At 38.5% G+C, this 23,098-nt stretch overlaps 3 protein-coding genes across 3 annotated transcripts; 2 read left to right on the top strand and 1 right to left on the bottom strand.

The window, feature by feature from the left end:
• Positions 1-1,203: 1,203 nt before the first annotated feature.
• Positions 1,204-13,496, top strand: pak2b (p21 protein (Cdc42/Rac)-activated kinase 2b). The gene is made up of 15 exons (XM_020631889.3): positions 1,204-1,406; positions 3,477-3,840; positions 3,939-4,045; positions 4,147-4,297; positions 5,557-5,588; positions 5,675-5,788; positions 5,877-6,009; positions 6,438-6,501; positions 7,068-7,116; positions 7,554-7,666; positions 8,852-8,969; positions 9,076-9,175; positions 9,971-10,167; positions 12,199-12,336; positions 12,435-13,496. The coding sequence occupies exons 2-15, from the start codon at positions 3,651-3,653 to the stop codon at positions 12,519-12,521; spliced, it is 1,593 nt and encodes a 530-aa protein (XP_020487545.1). The 5' UTR covers positions 1,204-1,406; positions 3,477-3,650; the 3' UTR covers positions 12,522-13,496.
• Positions 13,497-14,769: 1,273 nt separating this feature from the next.
• Positions 14,770-18,985, top strand: rpp21 (ribonuclease P 21 subunit). The gene is made up of 5 exons (XM_020631861.3): positions 14,770-14,902; positions 14,991-15,091; positions 16,250-16,332; positions 16,806-16,946; positions 17,797-18,985. Exons 1-5 carry the CDS (start codon positions 14,846-14,848, stop codon positions 17,913-17,915), a joined length of 501 nt encoding a protein of 166 aa, XP_020487517.1. The 5' UTR covers positions 14,770-14,845; the 3' UTR covers positions 17,916-18,985.
• aqp12 (aquaporin 12) lies at positions 18,829-21,060 on the bottom strand. The gene is made up of 3 exons (XM_020631860.3): positions 20,400-21,060; positions 19,181-19,297; positions 18,829-19,105 (listed from the first exon to the last, which is right to left on the bottom strand). Exons 1-3 carry the CDS (start codon positions 20,992-20,994, stop codon positions 18,981-18,983), a joined length of 837 nt encoding a protein of 278 aa, XP_020487516.1. The 5' UTR covers positions 20,995-21,060; the 3' UTR covers positions 18,829-18,980.
• Positions 21,061-23,098: the final 2,038 nt, after the last annotated feature.

The following is a 23,098-nucleotide window of genomic DNA, read 5'->3' as shown; positions in this document are numbered from 1 at the left end:
ATGCTGAAATGTATATAAATTGGCTTTTCTGCTAAAATTTTTTGTTAATTGATAGACATTAAATACATTTTTTGTGAAAACGTTCAAATAATGAATTATATTTGATCATTTCTCAGGGTTTTTTTCTGAGATGATCAAATCCACAAGTCAGGTCAAAGGGCTATTGCATAACTTTGTTTCAAATTGTTTTTCATATTTCATTCTTTACTGTTTATTATTATTTAAGTCCAATGGCAGTAGCAGTGCAACTGCTCACAAGCTTTTAACTTATGTGTTATTTGTTTCAGTAGCAGAAACACAGAGACTAATTCTTTGTATGTGTAAACACACTTGGAAACAAACCTGATTCTGATGTTCAGCCACGGATCACAGCGTAATGATCTCACAAATAATAATCACAATAATAAGACAACCTTTAAGCTTTATATATAAAGCTGTACATACGTCCTTCATTCTGTTATTTATTTTCGAATGTCATATATGCACATACTACCATTTTGAGGCACTATGATGTTTACACATATCTTTATCATATTAGGGCTGCGCAGTTAATCACAGAATGGAATTTATTGTGATAAATTATTTTTTGTAAAGGAGCGATGCTTTCTCACCTCTATGTTTCTCACTCAGTATGCATCTGTTGTTTGAACTGTTGGATGAAATGGTCAGACATGAAGTTTATAGCCTCAGATTAACTGGTGTCAATTTTCGTTTTTAAAAAGAAAATGCTTTAGTTTTTATTTTATTAAAGCAATTTGGAACATTGTAAAACAATGTGCAGGCCTTGTTTATAATTTGCATACTGCATGGCTATAAACCATTTCTTATTACTGCTTTATTGTTGGGTAATTTGATTATTTCATGTTTTTATTACAAAAGCTGCAGGCTTCCCCCTGCACATTGTCTAAATTGTTCAAAAAAGTTGGAAATGTTTCGGTACCAAAACATTTGCCAACTTATTTGTATCAGTCTTCTCTCTCTCTCTCTTTAAGTCTTTTGGTTTAACATGACTGTATATCTGCACGTTTTTACAAAGATTATGCACTTTTCGATTATTTTGATTATTACAATAACAGAGATTGTATGGTTTTATCGAAAAGTATCGTAGTATCGTGAATGTTGACAACCCTCCTTCATGTGAAACATTGAGTAGGCTGGGCTGGGTCGGTAGTTCCGCTTCCCCTCCGCCATAGCGGAGTCGTCCCGGGGCCGCGGAGACACCAGAAAAGTTGCTTTGTAAATAGTTAAAGTCACGTTTTTACTCCGTTATTGTAGTTTTTTTTTTTGGACCACCACAGCCCCACATAACAAAGGAAGTACTTTCACAGGATAAACAAAGGTTTTCCACCCCGTCGAGGAGCGTAGTGATAAAGTTGTGTTGAAGTTGAGCTGCTGTGAAGCCTCCGGTGAGCCCCGCTAACCTGCCCCGCTAACCTGCACCGCCTCTGTTAGCCTCAACACTTAGCCTGTCTCTGCTACTCTATACTCTATTTGACTCACCTCCTGTCCCGTCAAACACTTGAATCTGCTGTTCAGACTATGGAAACATTAACAGGCTGATTAATAGTCCCGTTATAGTCCAGGCGTTAGCTCAGTCTGTCTTGCTAATGTTAGCTCGTAGTTAGCACACTTGTTGGTGAAGTAGTGGACGGTGACGTTAGCATGCTAGCCGCCCCTGTTGTTACTCTTCTGAAGGACACTTTGTGCACACATATACACCGTTATATGTATAAATAAAGCGCCAGATGTCAACATCTTAGCATTTTAAATGTTGGAAAGGCGTACTTAATAGATAGCATTTGTTCACTGTTATAATATCAACCTTTATTATTCCATATTCATTCACTTTTAACGTGATTATCCCTCAGCTGTGACACAAAAGAGGCAGCTGACAATGCTATCAACCTTTCTATCGTTTTTTAAACCATATAATTATTTTAATGACTGATAGTATCGAAAATTACAGAAGCGTTAAGAAAACCACATCTTTTTTTGAGATAGGTGCATTTAAGAGGGATAAATACATACAATACAAACAATCACATTCACACTGTCTGAAGTAGACATTGTGTTGGCTACGTTTGGCAGGTCCTTAGTGGTATGGAGACTCTTATCTTATTAGACTCTTGTATGAGTTGTGATTAAAATAAGATTTAATGTCTGTTTTGTTCTTCTTGTAGATTATATTTATAAATATATAATATAATATATATAAATCTAGCAAGTCTTTGTTTTCATTCACATCTTAAATGTTGACATGTCTACACTCATGCACTTTAACTTATGTATCACTGATTGCACATCTCCCTATGTCAATACTGTCCATTTACAACTCTGTTTTTGCACATTTACATTTAATCTTTCATATTTTAGACTAGTAATGCTAAGTTAAATCCTGGTTATATATATTCCCATTCTTAGTTTTAATATTTTTATTTTTAGTGCTTATTTACTTTGTATTTAATATTATTGTTAAATATTAGATTTGCTAATATTGTGTGTTTGGACAACCTGCTGCTGTAACGCCACAATTTCCCAGTTTGGGATCAATAAAGTAATTCTATTCTATTCTATTCTAAATTGGTCAAATTATGTAAGTTTTCCTAAAATTCACTGCTTGTTTGTACTGTAGTGTGTTGTGTAAAGGTTGTTAGATTTAAAAAAAAGGTAAACACGATGCATTCTCAAGCGATATCGAAAATTTACTGAGGCATTAAAAAACGTAAAATCGTCAGTCATATTATTAACCAAAAGCTGCGGCAACGAGAAGAGCAGTGGAGTTCAGGAGTTTGTCTGCAGTATTTGGTCATATTAATGTCAGGGACTTCTTTTTTTGGTTGTTGTGGTATTAAAACAGATGTTACGATTGTTTGATGTTTGTTTACCAGTGCTGTATTGAAGTTTAAAATGCTAGCTTGACATCTCCAGAGTTGTGCTGAATCTTCATAATAATTATAGATGATATAATGAGACTGAAACATGACAGCCTGTGTTTATCTCTGCTCAGTGTTTTCACAGATCACTGTTGTGTTACTGAACACTGCACAGCTTCAATGGTGCCAATTCTCCTGTCATTTCCAGATGTAGAGCCTGACATAGATATTGTTCCAAGATTATATACTTATATAGGTTTACCAGTATAACAAAAACACCTGGGTCAGTGTTCATCAAGGTTTCTACAATAACAATATTCAAAGTTGGCTAAGTCTTTGATCTAAAGCCAATAACTGACATTATATTTCAATTTATTTCATACAAAAGTAATTTTTTGTGATGATTCCTAAATTGTGTAAAACATCTGACTTGACTTCTCACATAGCATGAAATAGTGACATTATGTTTAAAAAAGTGTAGAGGCAAGTGATAACTTTAGACATGACAATGTGCTTACTGCATGCCACTTTGGGAAGTGGTTCATAGGAAATGTAGTCACAGATGTAGAAGTAGTCTGAAATGTGTGTCTTATTTTCTTCCAGGTAACCCTTGGTGCTTCCTCTCTGCTCTGCTGTCGTTAAATCCTCCTGCAGCGCATGAGCACAGCAGTGCTTCATGCTGACGTGAGCCCTGCCTCGCTCCCTCTCTGTTTGTTGCCCTCTCCTTCCTCGCCCGCAGCCCTCTCAGCCCTGTGAGCCTCACAGAAACCTCCAGTGATGTGTGATAACGGTGACCCTGAGGATAAACCCCCTGCCCCACCGGTCAGGATGAGCAGCACCATCTTCAGCACCGGCTCCGGGAAAGACTCGCTCTCAGCCAATCACAGCTCCAAACCTTTGCCGTCTGTGCCCGAGGAGAGAAAACCTCGCAACAAGATCATCTCAATCTTCTCCGGGGCAGAAAAAGGTGACACAAAGGCTGAATAAATTTCAGTTTCTTTGTCTGTTTGTGATCGAGGCAATCATTGTCATGTGTAAGCTTGATAATGTTTCGTCAACTTGCAGGTGGTAGAAAGAAAGACAGAGACAAGGAACGACCAGAGATCTCACCGCCGTCAGACTTTGAACACACCATACATGTGGGCTTTGATGCTGTCACAGGAGAGTTCACTGTGAGTTTCCAGCGTCTGCTTGATCTCACACGTTAATAGTTTTTCCTTCCGGCTCGTCTTTTTCCTCACCATGTTGTCACTATGCTGTTTGTCGCACACAGGGTATGCCGGAGCAATGGGCTCGACTATTGCAGACCTCAAACATCACCAAGTCGGAGCAGAAGAAGAACCCGCAGGCAGTGCTCGACGTTCTCAAGTTCTACGACTCTACGGGCAACGGCCGGCAGAAGTACCTCAGCTTCTCCTCTTCAGGTGAGATATTACTTTTGACATTAAGGACCTCATTACTCAACGATGCTTTCAGACACAAAAAAAGTAACCTTTTCCTGCCTTGTGGCTTTGTTTACGCAACAATCGCGTTTTAGTTGCTTGAAATTACAAAGTTTTGAAAAAGTGTTCCAGAGGGCAAACTTTTGAAAACTACAACATGTCTGTCAACTTTGTAAACTGGCAGTATGCCTTTCCTCTGAAAACAGTGACTCTACACATATGTGCATTACGAGTCCAGCCAATAGCCATGAGCCAGTGCTTTTAGTTGTTTTTTTTTGGATCCATGTTCACGGCTGTTGTTATCAAAACATGGAACTTTTTTTCAAACCCAGACAGAAAGCGATCCTGTTTTCAGTGGATTGTTTTCATGTAAACGTGGCCTGAACTAGAAGAATGACCTTACTCTGTCTAAAGTTTTTAAAGTTGCAATTTTGATCTCCCATTAACAAAAACTGATGTTGGACTGTGTTTCTAAACATTATGAATGAAATGAAAAGACGAGGAAGGCTACCTAAAAGTAACCATCAGTTAGGGAAGCCTAGAGTCACATCCAGTTTTTTTTTTTTTTCAGCTGATATTTTGCATTTTCATGTCTTACGTGTCTTATTGCTCACATTCAGGAGCAAACACAGACTGTGAACTCTACCAACAGAGTCACAAAAGGACCCTCTGGTATTCATTGTTCACTCAGGCAGAATTACAGAGAGAGGTCACCTACTTTAAAAACCAACAGACAGAGTAATTAAACCAGAAGAACACTGAATAAAGCAGACTCATATTAGAAATATGTTGTTGATGCTTTTTGGAAGGGCACTGTGAGTCAAACTGTGGATACATTTGTTAAAGTAGACTAAAATACTTCCACTGGTTAAATTATTTTGTTAAGAGCAGCAACGTGACGTTTGGAAAGTAGTTTCCTGGAAAGGGAGAACTGTAAAAGATGCATTAAAGTAAATAAATACACTCGTGTAATGTATTACAGGAGTTTTGTGTGGCTCTGAATTAAAAAAAAAAAAAAAAAGCAGTTTTGAACAGTTTTACCTGATTTGACCGACACAATTTGGAGCTGGGTAAAGCCCTAAGACTTAACAATGTTGTTTTTTTCCCTTTTTGTGGATCAAGTATATAACAGTTAACTTTGTCAAACAATGGAATTCATCCAATTGTCTTATTTCTGAAACACTGAAGGAACAGACGGTACAATGTGTAAAACTTTGCCTCTTTGATTTTGTCGTTCACAGAAAAAGACGCGTTCAGTCCCGGGCCTCAGTCTGTGAGTACTGCTTTTAAACACATGCTTTTATATTCATGCTGTATTTTTTATCTTATGAAGACTAACAGACTTCTTCTCTGAATCAGCCGGCCAAAAAAGGAACTGAACCGTCCTCTCCGAACATCAAAGACATCGATGATGATGACGATGATGAAGCTCCTCCTCCCATCGTGGCTCCCAGACCAGAACACACAAAGAGCGTGAGTCCCCCAGATTTTCATCTTTTACTTTACTATGTGAGAATCTGAGATGTGTTTGTTTATTTGTGAGTCTGTGGTTGTGGTGCAGGTTTACACCCGCTCTGTCATCGACCCCCTCCCCGCTCCGAGCACAGTCGTGGACGGAGACGTCGCCTCGAAGGCTGCAGACAGACAGAAGAAGAAGGGCAAGATGTCGGATGAGGAGATCATGGACAGACTGAGTAAATGATCTTTAAATCATTCAGCTTTCAAACACACGTCATATCATTACAACAGTTTGAATTCAGACTTTTTTATGTGTATATTAAGGCTGCCATGATTTCAAAACTTTGAAACTTTTTAAAACCACATATTTAAAAAATATATAAAGCTTTAAAAAAGTTCAATTTCATTCATATTTTTAACCCAAATAGAGAGATTACTTTCTAAATTGTACAAAAACATTGAACATGTTTCAGTACCGAGTTTACCTTCATGTGTTGGTCATTTAAACAAGAAATTAATCAAAAATGTGATGTCTTGTACTTCTATTCTTGTTGTTTTAAAAATGGGTATTGATATTAGATTTGTTTTCTGCATCAAAGTTTAAGATTTTTATGTTTTTGTGGCAACCGAAGTCTTAAATGTGCGATTGTCTTTTGTCTCACAGGAACCATCGTCAGCATCGGAGATCCCAAGAAGAAATACACCAGATATGAAAAAATCGGTCAGGGGTGAGTTTATACACAGTACCGTAAAATCTGGAATAGAAGTCGCACCAATGTTTAAATCTCAGTCTGTTTTCAGGGCTCTCTCATAGTTAAAACATGATTTCCAATCTTCCTGTGTGATAGTTTTTATTGTGTTCAAGTCCAAAGCGGTCAGTTTGTGTGTAGCTCTTTTAGTACTATCAGTTTTCAACCATGTGGAGTTTGTAGTCCTGCTAGCTTCCTGTATGCTAGTTGAGCTCTTAGCCTACGGTAATGTTGATAGTTATGAAGTACAGACCCACAGCCTGTGAGTGTCTGCCCTCCTCTTCTGGTCACTTCTTTAAGGAGTCTTTTCAATCAAGTCAGCTCTCCACAAGCTTTATTTACTGAACCGTGTACCATGTATTCTTAAAATGCATCATTGTGACCTCATCACCTTAAGAGTGTCTTATACACTGGATTTTGTGGTAATACATTTGTGTTTTATATGTATGCTTCTTGTTTATCATAATAAAATACTTTAGTGTAAAGTATTGACTTTATGTTTAAACTAGCACTAAAGTAAACTGCTCGTCTCGTTCCTCTCACAGGGCGTCAGGGACCGTTTTCACAGCCATCGATGTGGCCACTGGACAAGAGGTACAGAGTGACTGAGGGATGAGAACATCTAAGAAGTCTAACCAGAGACACTGCAGAGTCAAACTTATTGCATTAACATTTAGATATGAAAGTTAACTTGTTGCAAAAATATTTAAAGTTAGTTAGTCAGCAATATCTATTTAAAATGTGCCTAGTAAGAGAGAAGTCCAGATACGTAAAACTTCTGAGGTGATAAATGGAGCAAAGAACTTTATTAATTTAACTTCATAAGAAGGTATTTCCTCTTACAAAAGATGCTCACTCTTCTGGTTTTTAGATTCTTTGTTTGAAGAAAGAAACTAATGCTCATATTATGCTTACACTTGTCTTACAAAGATGATGGAAAGTTTGAAAAATCCAATATTATTGTTTTGGACATGAGTGATCTCTTTTTGTTGTTTCTTTAATCTCTGCACCTTTCATGTTGTTGTTCCCAGGTGGCCATTAAACAGATCAACCTGCAGAAGCAGCCGAAGAAGGAGCTGATTATTAACGAGATTCTGGTGATGAAGGAGCTGAAGAACCCCAACATCGTCAACTTTTTAGACAGGTGAGTCTGAAAGTTGAAATGTGGCCGAAGACACGAGGATGTTAGAAGAGTGGAGCGTGAACATTTCTGCTGTTTATCACCTCTGATCCCAACTCGCGCAGCGCTCAATTAAGACGTTATCTCTCCACATTTAAATCACTGAAAGCTCAACCCAGATCAGTGCTGTGTTTTCATCCGCACATATTAAGCTCCGGCAGATTTTTAGCTTTTTGCGGTAACTGTTTTATGTCATGGTATCTCAAATCAAAAGGGACTGTGCATATGAACGCATATTCACGCAGCACAACCCTCCTATTCAACTCTTTTGTGTGCATGAGAGTGAAACATGCAGAAGGCCAGGACTCAGCCTGAGCTTTTGTTTGTCACAAATGACTCTGTTACTATTACTACTTCTATTTAACCACCACAGCAGCTTGTTGGTTGGGCTATCTGTGGCATCAGTGTTGTCACGTGTATGAGCTACAATCCAAAACATGATTAAACCGGTAATGACGATATTGCCAAAATCTGTGTTGTGGCAGAACATAATACCGGTGACGTTATTGAAACAGTTGACCACTACTTGGTTGGTTCTGATTTTAGTCCCAAATACTTGACAGCTGACATCTTTCAGATCCTGATGTTTTCTCTGTTCAGTGATCTTTAAATTTAACCTGCGAATGGAGTTTGCTTCACCCCAAAGATAACCAGATAAATCACTGGTAAAAAAAAAAACAGCTTCTGATTGAGACTGCCAAATCTGACTAGTAAAAAAGGATCAGCTTTGAAGGGAAGTTTTAGGATAGTCCACCTCTAAAACTTCTCTGTGCTTGTGAACTCCATCCTTGAGTGTGCAGCAGCTGAATTTTTTCTGAGTCGAACATCATCGAACCGTTTGTGAAATGTTAAAAGCACAAAAATCAATCAGGATGGAGAGGCCGATAAAAACCTGCTCTGTGCTCTGTCCAAAATCCTCCTGCTCACATGCTTTTCCAGTCAATAATAAAATAATGACAATAAATCAAATAGTTGTATGGACAGCAGTGTGTGACATTGTGTGTGTGTGTGTGTGTGTGTGTGTGTGTGTGTGTGTGTGTGTGTGTGTGTGTGTGTGTGTGTGTGTGTGTGTGTGTGTGTGTGTGTGTGTGTGTGTGTGTGTGTGTGTGTGTGTGTGTGTGTGTGTGTGTGTGTGTGTGTGTGTGTCAGTTTCCTGATGGGCGAGGAGCTGTTTGTGGTGATGGAGTATCTTGCTGGAGGCTCTCTGACAGACGTGGTCACAGAGACCTGTATGGACGAGGCTCAGATAGCTGCTGTCTGCAGAGAGGTAATCTTCACACAAATCAAATCCACCTTCTGTCAAAGTCGAAGTTTAAAACTCAAACTGAACTCCCATCATCCTCTCCTGTGTGCTCTCGTGTTCCTGTCTGCAGTGTCTACAGGCGCTGGAATTCCTGCATGCGAACCAGGTCATCCACAGAGACATCAAGAGTGACAACGTGTTGTTGGGGATGGACGGCTCCGTCAAGCTGAGTGAGTCTTGTTGAAATGTAATCAGGTGCAGCCGCTGGACTGTAATTACTGTGTCTGTCCACTAGGGCAGTCACATTACCAGCATCTTTTGATAGGCAGAACATGATGTGAAGATTAAGATCAAGAAATACTTAATTAATCCTGTGAGGGGAAATTCAATTTTTACACTCTGTTGTTGAACATGCTAAACACACATAGGCTGAAATACACACACCTGCACACCTGCACAAACAGGATCCTTGCAGAGGTGCTCAAGAAAGTGAGCTGGCACCCCTCCAGCTACTAGACCAATTTCCCGACTTGGTCGACACCAGGGCTTGATCCGGAGATGCACCGATTCCCAACCCAAGTCCCTACAGACTGAGCTACTTCCTGAAAAGGAACTTACTGGAAACAGAAACGAATATAAAGCTTCATGACCTGCATGAAGATGGCAATAGTCTTGCAGCAGTCACCACCCTGCCCACTCGCTTATAATGAAATTTCCCTGGTGGGACAGTGAGGAAAATATTCTGAGATAGAAATTTTGCCATTTGCAACTCATCCTGAAATGGACTTCCTGCATGCTAACCAAAAAATATATCTGTATCTGTTTTGATACCACAGCAACAAAAATCCTTTGTGTCCCGCAGACAAACTCCTGCAACACTGTCTTTATTGTACAAAAACATTAGCAACGTTTAGATACTGAAACTTTGCCAACATTACAATTTAGACGGTGCTGTCTTTCTTTCACTAGCTGCCACTTTTGTTGAACTGTTACTCTTTATTTACTCGTGTCTTTATGCTCCACAGCCGATTTTGGCTTCTGTGCTCAGATCACTCCCGAGCAGAGCAAACGCAGCACCATGGTGGGCACGCCGTACTGGATGGCTCCTGAGGTGGTGACCAGGAAGGCTTACGGGCCTAAAGTGGACATCTGGTCTCTGGGAATCATGGCCATCGAGATGGTGGAAGGAGAACCTCCATACCTGAATGAGAACCCGCTCAGAGTGAGTTAAATGCTTTAACAACTTTAAAAAAAAAATTGTATTCCTTATTTCAACGACAGGTTGATAAACATTTTTAAATGAGAAACTCCAAAATAAACCAGCTGTTCTGTCACAAAATCTCACACTTTCTCTTAAGAAAACAGTTCAGTTTAAAAATCTGACAACTTCCAGAATCAATGCCCTGTTGAGTCGGAGTCAGGATCATTTAAATAAAGACACAGCTGCAGTGAGTCAGGAGTCTCATGAGAGGCCATCATGCTCTCCACATTCAACAGCAACATTCAGATAAAATGTTGGGTTCTAAATAGTTGACTGGTTGTCAAGAAACAAATTATTCTGTCCAGCTTTTCTGCTGCCTCGTGGTTTTCTTTGTTTTCTAGTTGAATACCAACAAACACTTTTGAATCAGCTTTGTTTGGCAAAGGTGTTGATACACACAAGGAAGAAATGACAATGATTATAAACCTCAAACTTATCTGACATGTGAACAGAGTGCTGGAATACATGTTTTACTTATTCATGTATGATTCACATTGTATTTGTAACCTCAGGTTTCTGTATTGTGTTGGTAAAATGAAAAAGCTTGTGACACCAGGATAAGTTTAGGGTTTATTCTGTCAAATAAATGAATTGTACTGTTTCTGCATATTAATGCAACTCTCCACAGAGCCCATCAAGGCTTTGCTAAAAAAAAAAAAAAAAAAAACTTTGGAGATGCATTCCCACACTTTATAAGTCTGTGTGCCCTCAGGTTTGAAGTCCATGCACGCAGATTTAAACTGCAAATCCATGTGTACAGTTTACAAATCAATATGTACAGTTTATAAATCCATGTGTACAGTTTACAAATTCATGTGTACAGTTTACAAATTCATGTGTACAGTTTACAAATTCATGTGTACAGTTTACAAATCAATATGTACAGTTTACAAATCAATGTGTACAGTTTACAAATCAATATGTACAGTTTATAAATCCATGTGTACAGTTTACAAATCCATGTGTACAGTTTACAAATTCATATGTACAGTTTACAAATCAATATGTACAGTTCACAAATCCATGTGTACAGTTTACAAATCAATATGTACAGGTTACAAATCAATATGTACAGTTTATAAATCCATGTGTACAGTTTACAAATCAGTGTGTACAGTTTACAAATCCCTGTGTACAGTTTACAAACTCATGTGTACAGTTTACAAATCAGTGTGTACAGTTTACAAATCAGTGTGTACAGTTTACAAATCAATGTATACAGTTTACAAATCCATGTTTACAGTTTACAAATCAATGTGTACAGTTTACAAATCAATGTGTGCAGTTTACAAATCCATGTGTACAGTTTACAAATCAGTGTGTACAGTTTACAAATCAATGTGTACAGTTTACAAATCAGTGTGTACAGTTTACAAATCAATGTGTACAGTTTACAAATCAGTGTGTACAGTTTATAAATCAGTGTGTACAGTTTACAAATTCATGTGTACAGTTTACAAATCAGTGTGTACAGTTTACAAATCAATGTATACAGTTTACAAATCCATGTTTACAGTTTACAAATCAATGTGTGCAGTTTATAAATCAGTGTGTACAGTTTACAAATTCATGTGTACAGTTTACAAATCAGTGTGTACAGTTTACAAATCAATGTATACAGTTTACAAATCCATGTTTACAGTTTACAAATCAATGTGTGCAGTTTACAAATCCATGTGTACAGTTTACAAATCAGTGTGTACAGTTTACAAATCAATGTGTACAGTTTACAAATCAGTGTGTACAGTTTACAAATCAATGTGTACAGTTTACAAATTCAGGCACACCGATTTGTTAACCACGGCAACAGATTTGAACATGGTTTGTTCAATGTTTGTTCTTCCTGTCTTTGCTTTGTCCTTTAAGGCACTTTGTAAATATCTCTTTTTAAGGTGCTGTATGAATGAATTTATTATTATTACTGTAAGCTATTCAGATATTTCCTGAAAACTAGATTTCACACATTTTTGTGTTCCTCTTCGTGCTGTGCAGGCGTTATATCTGATCGCCACTAACGGCACACCTGAGCTGCAGAACCCTGAGAAGCTGTCTCCGGTCTTCAGAGATTTCCTCAACCGTTGCTTGGAGATGGATGTAGAGAAAAGAGGCGGAGGAAAGGAGCTGCTGCAGGTTGGAAACTCTTCCTGTTTCTTGGGGTTTCATTCAAATCTGCTCTTCATTAAATAATTTCCCTTCTTTTTTTGTTTGTTTTGTTTTTGTTCTTGCAGCATCCGTTCCTGAAGCTGGCGAAGCCGCTGTCCAGCCTCACGCCGCTCATCCTGGCAGCAAAGGAGGCCATGAAGGGCAATCGTTAGCGGATGAGGCGAGCTCCCTGCCTTCCCATGCTGTGCACTGATGACGTGCCAACCATTTAGATTTATGTACCAGACAATAGGCTAAGAGTGACTCTCCACTCTTGATGCAGCAGCCTTAGCAGCCCTGACAAACCTCACTGTGAAGAAGACCAAAAATCTTGAGCACAACTCCACCGCTGTCCACATGAACTCTACTCTCTGTCATACGTCAGAAGACAAGTCAAACTAAAGTGCTTCGAGTCCAGCGTAGTTCTTTTCTACAACAGATCTTCGGTTGACACGTCGGGGCTAGGCTTGTATTTAACTTGGAATGAAGGAGACGCCTAGTTCTGTTTAGTTTTTTTTAATCAACTGCCTTAAAACAAATGCAAAATGTTGCCTAATGTATTGTTGATTGTGTCAATGTTTCTCTTCCCATGATTTTTACTACCTTTGTAATTTCAGCTCGTCAGTGTCTTAGTTATTTTGATACTTGAATTTTCATACGTGTCCGCCTCCTTGTCATGTAGTTCTTCTCGTCGCGATTTCAACATGTTTTACGGACATTTCCTCTTCCCAGTTTTATAGGAAACTTTTCAGTACATTCTTCATTATGAACATGTGCTGTGATGGTGTCAGTGTTTGAGCTGACACTCCTACTGTACCAGCTCCTGTTGTCATTAGTCTCCTGATACCAGTGGTGCACCTTACAGGCAAATGAAGATGTTAGATGACAGGGTTTATACTTTCTTCTCTATTGTTGTTATTAAAAATGAGTATTGTTTGTCGATCTCTGTCCTTTGTGTTCTTCTGGACTAAACAAATGCGCTTTTCTCATGTGTATATTGTGTACTTAATGATTAGTTTGAAGTAAAAAAGGCCATATCATCGTGGTTAGCTGAAGGCTGTAAAGAGAATTTGATGCCTCTTTTTTTATGTGTCTTCTGGATGACTAACAACCCTGTCTGCACACTCAAATAAATGCAACTGTTGTGATTTGGGTGTGAAAGTGATTCATGTGCAGCGATATGAAACAAAAATGACCAGACTAATATAAGCATAGCGATATAACAGTAATAATCTTGTCGTCATGAAGTAGAAGTTCTGTGTTGATAAGCAGAGCGGTTGGAAGTTAAAAGATGACGGTGACAGGGCTCAAAATGTTTTAATGTTGGAGTATTAGAAAAATGAGCTCCATTTGAGTTTCTATTTTTGAGTTTTACCCAGAGCATCTATAGTTGCTGATACAAGATGGGGGTAAAGTTGTAACAATAACATCCATTTTATTCTAATAATCAATTGTATTGGAAAACTTACTTCAGTCCCTTTTAACCCAAAGAGAGCGAGCACTGTCTAAACTGCACAGACTCACTGGCAATCTTTCGGTACCAGAACATTGCCAATTTAATCGTGCAATGTAGACAGTGCTCTCTTACAAAAAAAAATTGCAGGCAAACTCCTGCACTCTTTTTAAATTGCACAAATATGTTGTCAATTTTCAGTTTTTCCAAATGTTTATGTGATATATAAGAGAATGTCTTCAATGTTTTTGGAGTTGCTGATTTAAGGAAAATTTGGAGAGGTCTAATCTATTGAAGAAAAAAATCACAGATTAAAGATTTCTGAATTCTTCTCCAAACATTAGATTGCTAGATACTTATGATCCATTGTTACTAAAGCTGCAATCACAGTCAAGACATTTCATAAAATACTAGACGAAGAGCATTTAGGCACTTAAAAACAAGACATCAAAAATACTCAAATTTGTGTTAAAAACAGTCTCAAATGTACAATTATAAAATATCTAATGTGATTAACATATTCAGTGTTCAGAAGAATCACATGTACAAAGGTTTGTTCACGTTTAAAGTCTTAAAACCAAAATGTTAATGTATATATATACTCAATGAAAAAAATATATGTACAAGTGTATGTATGACTAAGAGCAAAGTTGTTGTTTATCAGCGAATATGAACTTGTTTTTGTTGTATCTTTTTGTTTTCTTAACCAGTTGTCATTTTCTGCAAATAAAAGACCTAAATAAGAATATTTTACTTACAAGTTTTGGAGAAATTGTGTTCACAGTAAAACATTAATGTTCACTTAACTCAAACAGAAACCTTTAAATAAAGGAACCAGGGAAAGAAAAATAAAAATCAGTGGTTTCTCAGATTTATCCGGAACTGTATTTTTTGCTGTAAAACCGTCACAACCCAGCAGGTGGCGGTAATTCACCTGTGGAGAGCAGCCGTCATTAAAGTCAACCGTAGAAGAAGAAGACGCACATTTACTGTCTATGACGAGTAGACGAGAGTGTTAAGGTGAATTTTGGACGATTTTGTGAAATGGCAGGTAATTTGAAAGACAGAGAAGCTTACGAAAGACTGAACTATCTTTATCAGGTAAGAAAAGAACAATAACTGGACGTTTGTTAGCGTTTCTAACAAACTAGCATCATGCCGGTGATATTGATTCATTTCTTGTCTCCAGGCGGCTCATTGTGTTTTATCCAATAATCCGGAAAATGCGGAGCTGGCTCGTTTCTACTGTTTCACACAGAAGACCATAACGAGACGTCTAGTCCTCAGACAGTAAGTGAAATCCACCGAAGTAATAAAAACAAGTGTTGTTTTGAAGAAGTTAGAGATGAGGGCTCGCTGTTTTTTTTTTTTTTTTATCTCAACCTAAAACTTTATTGAAAACCCTCTACGGTACAATTCATCACATTCTGGTTTATTATTTCTACAAACTTATATTAGGAAAGCTTGTTTATGTTACATCTATGAAATAACTGTGCAGTATTAATAATGAAAACAAAAATTAAAAAATAAAAGAAGCAAATAAAAAATCTATCAACAGATCAAAAATTAAATAAAAGACATCACTCATTTTTTGCAAGTCCGATTTCCCAGCAAATTAATCACACTTACTTCATTTGATTCAAATTTTAGCCAAACAATACTTTCATAAAAATAAATGGTTTCATCTACACTCTTAGTTTTAAAACCACGTATTTGATCTCTCTTGAAATGTAAACCTCACAAAAATGAATTTGACAGCAACAATTTCTTTATTTAGACATTTTGATTTGTATCCTCACAGCCGTAGCAGACCGCCCCTGTTGTTTTTGTTTAGTTTGGACTTTTTGTTAGTCTTTTCTGTTGTTAATTGCAGTTTTTATGGGTTTTTTTTGATACTGTACTACTTACTTACTAACTTACTCAACACATATGTGCATATATTTTAATGTATAAAATGTACATCTTTTTGTAATTCGATTTAAATACAAAGTGAATTGCTCGCCGTCACTGGGGAATGACATATTTTTGGCTATTTCTGTTGGAGACCCCCAGACCTCCCTTACCTGAAGGTGTCAACTGATTAACTGCAATGATTAACTCATGTTAATCATTTTTTCCTTTGCCACTCACATCCCTGACTCAGAAACGGTACAGGAAGTTTAGTTGACTGCAAGAAAAATTGGGGTGCTGGTGGCGCAGTGGTTAGTGCGTGCACCCCATGTATGGAGGCTTTAGTCCTCAACGCGGGCGGCCCAGGTTCGAGTCCGGCCTGTGGCTCCTTGCCTGTCGTTCCCCACTCTCTCTCCCTGATTTCCGACTATGTCCACTGTCTTGTCTCTCAATTGGAGGCACAAAAAACCCAAAAAGAAAAATTAACAAAAATCAGCTTTATTGTTGAAGTCTTATTCACCCAAAAAAGTTCAACATGTGTTGATTTCATTTTTGCAGAGACCCGTCAGTGAAGAGGACGTTATGTAAGAACTGCAGCTCCCTGCTCATCCCCGGAGTGACGGCGACAACAAGACAACGAAGTGAGTCCGTTTAAAGAGTCCACTTCCTGCGGTTATGTTTCCTGTCCTGTTGTAACATCCTGGAAAATATTTAAATCTCCTTTCAATTGGTTTTGAAACTTACTGAAATGAAAGGTGGTGCCTTTTTATGTCCTAAAAATGTAAATGAGGCTATAATGGACAAGATATACTATTTCTGTGGTCCCATTTTTAATACCTGTAACTGCTGCAAGGTGGTAGGTTTAAGATGAGATTTATTTATTGTTATAAAGAAGACGGGTGCATTTTTTGTGAGGAAACCCCTACTTTCATACTTGCAGGACAAGATCAGCAAATAGAAAAGATGTTCCACTTTGTCCGAAGAGGGCTCTAAAAAAGACACAAACCGAAAGTTCCTCACAGGAGCTCTTAGTGTAACATGATATCTCATCTGTTTGAATAAATGTAAAGCCTCAGACACACAAACCTTCTTTACGTTGATTTTGTCTCTACAGGGAAAAACAAAAAGACGAGTTTCACCGTCATGAGGTGTCTCAACTGTGGGAAAAGCAAGAGGCTACTGAATAATCCAGATTACAGCCTATGGGTGGATCGTCCTGAGGCCCAGCTGGAGAATCAGAATCAGAAACAGCCAGGTGACAAACTTTACTTTCACATTGTTACCTAGTGTCACAGAGGATGGTAACTATCAGCACACTATCAGTAGCCCTTTTCAGACTGCATTTCTGCAAAACCGTCATAACTAAACTCAGCCGTCATTACGTCTTTGAACATTTATAGTGATCCTGCTGTGGCGTAGTACTGGTGTCCCAGTCTGTAAATCACATGTGTTTCGGTGTTGTGGAAGCACAGCACAGTGGGAGCTCCACATACACTACAAGACATGCACACACTGCTTTTCTCCCACGCTGGCTTCACTGAGTTGTCTCGCCTCTGTTACTACCTCTTAAGACGGTACAGAGGGTGGATCACATTGTCCCTCCATTACGCCTCCACAAAATTCTTATGGAAAGCAAAATTGCACTGGGATGTAAATATTGCGCCTTGAAACGGCAATCTAAATAGGGCTTGTGATTATGTAAGCATCCATACATTGGGTCCCACCACGTGAAAGCCCCTTCTTCCAGTTCACATTCACAACTGGCTGTTTCATGATAGAATGTTCACATACACCGCTATGCATGACATGTGTTACTGCAGGATGCCTGTAGAGGGCGCACCAGAGAGCTCAGGCTAAATGCATCTAACTTTGAGTGAATCAACAGCTCGTTAAGCAAATTTTATTTGGTAGCCATGGTTTTGTAGAAATACTTCACCTGAGTAGTTCTAGAGTAAGAATCAAAGAATGTTTGCTAAATTATTCCAAAAAGTTGTTTCCACGCTTCAAACTCAAAGTAAGTGCAAAGAGAGTCCCACTGAGGACATGATGACTTGAAGACAGCCGTTTGTACCGACTGTAAACTTTGAGTCTTTTTTCACCCACAGATCCAGCCCCTCCTGTTACAAAGAAGCCCAGAAACCCAAAGCCTGGTAGGTGGGCAGCACAGCAGCAGCTCTCCTCCTCTGGAAAATGTGCAGCTTTAATGTCATTCTTAAGTTTTTGATCCATGAACAGGTGTGATATTATCAATTAAGCACCAAAAGTTATGAACTCTGGTAGGTTTAGTATGTAGGGCTGCACGATGATATTAGCACATGAACATATATATACTTTTTTTAAACATTAAAATGATCAGTCCTGAATAAATCTCTACGCTGACACCACAAGCTGATACTATGACTCTCTAACACTCAAATAGTGGGCTTTTAAAACGCGGAATTAAAATCTGTCATGCTGATGTGTAATCTGAGTTGAAGTAGTTTGACAATTTGACTGTTAAATGTGAACATTTTGAAAACATTACAGACAAATGCAAAAAGTAGAAATGATCGATTGTTGATTCCACACCAGAGCGACTCGATGGTCTGTGCAATCATGGAGAAATATGAAAATATATCGGTATTGAAATAATCAGTCTGTAAAAATGAGTGTTATGGTTGTCATGATGTCAGAATATTTAACATGGTACCCGTAAAAATCAAAAGATATATGGATACCTGTTTGGATACCATGGCGACAGAAATAGAAGTCTTTAGGCAAACAATATTGAATGATTTTTTTCTTAAAGAAAATTCACACTCTACATTGCACACACTCATTATCCATGCAAACATTGCCAAGTTATTTGTGCAATTTAGGCAACAGACTCTTCTTTGGGTTGAAAATTTGATTTTTTTTAAAACATGAATTGACAACTTTAGTAAGTCTTCATATCAGTGATGGTAAAAAATATCCAGTTGAATGTGTTCCTATGAGTGAGATTTTGGCCTCTGTGAGACCAGTCTGTATTTTTTTCTGCTCTTTTGTATATGATGCTACCAGCAGGTGGAGTCCTAAACACAGTTTTGAAAGGAACAAGTGTCAGTGAAGGTGTTAAAAGATTTTTTTTTTTATGGAAATCACAACTAGGAAGGAAAAAAAGAATTATTCGTTTTATTATTTTTCATGATGAATATTTTACATCGCTGTACAGGCATGTACATGTTTCTGTAGCTGAATATGTTGACTGCTAACCATCTGTTTCTGGGTATTTAAAAGGTTGATTTAAAAAATAAAAACGTGTCTTCTTTCACATCTTCTTCTCTACTTTGTCTCCTTTGGGCACTCTGAATCGAGTTTTCTGAAAATATAAAAGATTCTTTGCAAATATCCTCGGGATGTGACCCATGTACAGGAGGAGAGCCAGAATCATGCCTGAAAACAAAAAAGAATTATGAACAGAGTAAACCTGAAAGAGCTGCACGTTTAATTCATATTGATGTAACATACCTGTGAGAGGACCGAGCCCGTAAACGACTGCGTACTGAACAGAGGTGAATCCAGGACAGTGGAAGGTGAGGCCGTAAGCCAGAGATGGATTCATGTAGGCTGAGGTGTAACCTCTGGCTGCAAAAACCAAAGACAAAAAATCAGTTTATTATTAATTATCATGCTGATGCACACAACTAATAAAGTGTCTCAGAAACTCAGAATTGAATACAGCGCAATCATTTCCAGGTATTATACGTAGTTTAATACCTGGATAGCACACATTGAAGCATGTCTCTGTTCATGAACATAAAAAAAGAATGGATTCAATTTCATCCAGCAGTGAAGGAAGGTTTAAGAAAAAACAGTAAAGTATAATGCTCTATAACTGGGGCAAGTCCTGCATGAAAAAACTTGATTAAGTTTAAGGACTGAACTGCAAGATAAAGGAAGTTAAGTGAAGTTTTGGCCTGTACTTTTGCAAGGGGGAGTTTAGATCTTTTTTTTTTAAATTAACATGTTGGTAAAAAAGTTGGAAGTGTAAATCTTTCCCCACAGGGTTTCTTTTTGTAAGAAATGAATGTTATTGTTTTGACTAATGTATCACTTTTTTATGGTTGGACCTGGTGGGGGTGCGCATGTAGAGGGCCTCCAAGAGATGGGACCCACTGCAGTGTTTAGATAGTTAACATGGAAAGGAAAGTCGAGCGAGTGGGTGTGTCCGATTCCTCTACAGTAGGTGGAGTTATACCCCACTTTCAGCTAGTTACTATCAGACCTTCCAGTTGACTTTGCTAACAAGTTAGCAAGCAGCAAACTTAATGCTGTTTGACTTCAAGGTCTTAGCCTGCAGCGGAAACTGTGGAGCGTTCTCAGAGAGCCTTGTCCAGTCTGACTGACATTAGGCATATTTAGGTGTTAGTCCGACTTTGAGAAATTGGACTTAAGTACGATTTCTGTCAGACTAATATGTTTATCTTGTACTTTAAAAGTCTTGTTTTAGTCAGATTAACACAAAAAACTTAACTTTTTCTAACTGCGTGTAAACTTACTGGGTGAATCTGATTTCAGAGGATGATGTATGTCTTTTGCACAGTATGAGAATAGGTTCATGTTTTTTTCATTTTATTTTCAATAGTTTTAAATGAAGTGTTTCTTTATATTTCCCAATTTTCATGCATTCACCATCTCTTACTTTGAAACAGTAAGGCTGTAAGAGTGTTATTTTCCTTAGACTCACCTGTGTGGGACAGGAACGTGAGGAGGGCAGCGATTAGAGGGATCCTGATCAGAGCAGACCTGTGTCTCAGGTTGAAATGGATAAGGATGAAGACGAGTGTACAGACACACTCGGTGAAGAAGCCCTGCAGCACAGACACCAGCAGAGATGAGCTGCACTCCTGATACATCAGGTTCTTAATCATGTGCATGTCTGTGAGCTCCAGACTCCAGTAGTACACCGCTACGAACAGGGCCAGGTGGGCTCCCAGAAACTGGGCCAACAAAGCCAGCAGGGTGGGCAGCGTGGGGGTCTCCAGCTGCAAGAACTTCAGCAGCACCAAGGTGGGGTTACCTGATGCCCCATCACAGACCACACCGTTAGTCAGCAGCACCACAAACAGCATGGTCACTGTCACATCAGGACCCAGACCCCCGGCCCACTCCCCCACCTCCACGATGGTCTGCACCTCCAGCCGGCACGCCACCAGCATGAAGGAGGACACAAATTCCAACATGAACCCCAAACGAGGCCATTTTCTGAACAGAGTTCTCACCGAGGCTGCAAAGATCACCACAGACACAAAGTATCCGAGTGAGGCGTTCAGACCAGACATGACTCACATCAGCTGCTGCGTCACAAAAAGAAAAGAAAGAAAGTTTCACTCAGCGACTCTACTCTCTGTCAGGCAACGTGGCACATGCACAGACACATCTCTTATCAGGGACACGTCAGGATTTTATCCTAAACCAGATGCCAAAATACACAGGCCTGAGCTAGGTCAGGTCAGATAGTTGGCCTTCAGTCAGAGGTCCTCTAACTGCAGGACAACATGTAGAAACTATCTTTTTCATCTGACAGCACAGGAAGAGGAATAATAATGCAAATGAAAAGATGGATTAAAAAGTAAAAAAGTCTCAGGATCCTGCTACAGGCTGCACTGAAGTCTTGCTTGGATCAGAAAAATAAGTTTTCTGAAGCAGCAGTACGTGCATCTGTTGCTTTTGTGAAGTCAAATACTGATTGATTAGGATTACTGAAAAGTTGTGAATTTTACCTATAATTAAGCTAAAATAATTAACTAATTATTAATCGACTATGAAATGAGTTACTGACTTGGAGTCATTATTACTTTTTAATTATATTCCATCTTTTCTATCTACGTGTCTTTGTTTCCTCTCTGTACGCTGCTGTGTTGTATGTGCTTTTTTTAATGCTTAAACTGCTCTGATCCAAATGGCCCTATTGGTATTCAACAAGTTGTTTGAATTAAATTGTATTCAGTGGAACTAGTTTGATTACTAATCAGCTTGAACGTACTTTAAAGGGAAAAGTTTGCAGCTTAGAAAATGTGAATAGTTTCTGGTTTCTGTCCTTTTGACCAGAATATCTTTGGATTTTGAAATAGACAAGACATTTTAGGCAACCTCTCGAGCTTTGGAAACACTGATGGATTTCACATAGCCAAGACGGAGAAAATGATTAACAAATCAATTGACAGTTATATAAATGACGCAGGCTTGAATCAAAATAGAGCATTTTATTTCTAATCTTAATCTCAGCATTTCCTGAGCCGTATTTATGGACTTAAATGTTGTCTTTCTGTGTTGAGTGTTTTTGTTTATAACTGTTTAAAAGTGCCTCAATTAATTTTATTATAAACAAGTCATACATATATATAAATAATTCTGTAACAAGTTGTGGTGTGGCGTCCATTATTTATGTGGTCTGTCGCCCCCTTGTGGTTAAGTAGTAAACAACATATTTCTGTTGCTTACGGTGCAGCATATGAACAGCTGCTGTAACAGAAAAGTATTTTTCCCTGACCGTCTGCTTCTTTTGTAGTTTAGAGTTCATTAAGATAAACTTCCCTGTATGTCTGTTTTTTTATGACTGTGTTTAGACCATTGACTGTAAATATTAAAGAGGACATATTATACCCCTTCTACACCTTTTCAAACAGTCCCCTGTGGTCTAAATAAAACATCTGTGCTGAGCTTTGGTCAAAATATAACATGAATCAAGCACCAGAGGAGGTTTGTGACCCTGTATAAAACCAGCTCTCTGAGAACGCTTCGTTTTGGTGTGTGTGTCTCTTTTAAATGCAATGAGCCCCCCCCCCCAGTTTTCCTGGTAGACATCACTCCTCTGTAGCAAGAATAAAAATGGAGGACTGCGCAAAAGTTTTGTTCTAGACTGGGGGTGAAGTCCATGAGTTGAGATACCAGGGGAGGGTTTTTTTTTTTTGTTTTTTTTACCAGAATCCAACTTGTGACATCACAAGGAGAGCACATTTGAAACAGAGCATTTTTCTCTGCTGACTTATGCAGACCACAAACAAAGGACTGGATGGGTTTATTTCACATTTTGTGGGTCAGTAGTCACTCAGGTTACCCAAATATATGTTCAAAAACACTGTCAAAGTGGATTTTTCATTATATGTCCCCTTTAAAGATTTATTTTTTGGGGCATTTTGTGCCTTTATTAGAGAGATAGGACAGTGGATAGAGTCGTAAATCAGGGAGAAAGAGAGTAGGGAATGACATGCGGGAAAGGAGCCACAGGCTGGATTTGAGTCTGGGCCGCCCGCTTGCGGACTACAGCCTCCATACATGGGGCGTGTGCACTAACCACTGCCCAACAAGCGCCCCATAATATGTCCCCTTTAAGATTTACAGTAAGGTCACATTTAGTCACTCCTCATTTCACATTTCATTTAT

This window comes from Labrus bergylta, chromosome 6 (genome assembly GCF_963930695.1).
Source record: "Labrus bergylta chromosome 6, fLabBer1.1, whole genome shotgun sequence".
NCBI lineage: Eukaryota > Metazoa > Chordata > Actinopteri > Labriformes > Labridae > Labrus > Labrus bergylta.
The sequence above is the reverse complement of the archived record's forward strand: the minus strand, read 5'-3'. Positions and strand labels throughout refer to the sequence as shown.

What these genes read in the sequence shown, in the direction of transcription:
- pak2b (XM_020631889.3), top strand. Translation starts at nt 3,651, where the DNA reads ATGTGTGATAACGGTGACCCTGAGGATAAACCCCCTGCCCCACCGGTC. An exon ending in CTGTCACAGGAGAGTTCACT is followed by an intron (nt 4,046 to 4,146) that starts GTGAGTTTCCAG and finishes TGTCGCACACAG; the next exon opens with GGTATGCCGGAGCAATGGGC. An exon ending in TGAATGAGAACCCGCTCAGA is followed by an intron (nt 10,168 to 12,198) that starts GTGAGTTAAATG and finishes CGTGCTGTGCAG; the next exon opens with GCGTTATATCTGATCGCCAC.
- rpp21 (XM_020631861.3), top strand. Translation starts at nt 14,846, where the DNA reads ATGGCAGGTAATTTGAAAGACAGAGAAGCTTACGAAAGACTGAACTAT. An exon ending in GACTGAACTATCTTTATCAG is followed by an intron (nt 14,903 to 14,990) that starts GTAAGAAAAGAA and finishes TCTTGTCTCCAG; the next exon opens with GCGGCTCATTGTGTTTTATC. An exon ending in AGACGTCTAGTCCTCAGACA is followed by an intron (nt 15,092 to 16,249) that starts GTAAGTGAAATC and finishes TCATTTTTGCAG; the next exon opens with AGACCCGTCAGTGAAGAGGA.
- aqp12 (XM_020631860.3), bottom strand. Translation starts at nt 20,994, where the DNA reads ATGTCTGGTCTGAACGCCTCACTCGGATACTTTGTGTCTGTGGTGATC. An exon ending in CACGTTCCTGTCCCACACAG is followed by an intron (nt 19,298 to 20,399) that starts GTGAGTCTAAGG and finishes TGGTTTTTGCAG; the next exon opens with CCAGAGGTTACACCTCAGCC. An exon ending in CGGGCTCGGTCCTCTCACAG is followed by an intron (nt 19,106 to 19,180) that starts GTATGTTACATC and finishes TTTTGTTTTCAG; the next exon opens with GCATGATTCTGGCTCTCCTC.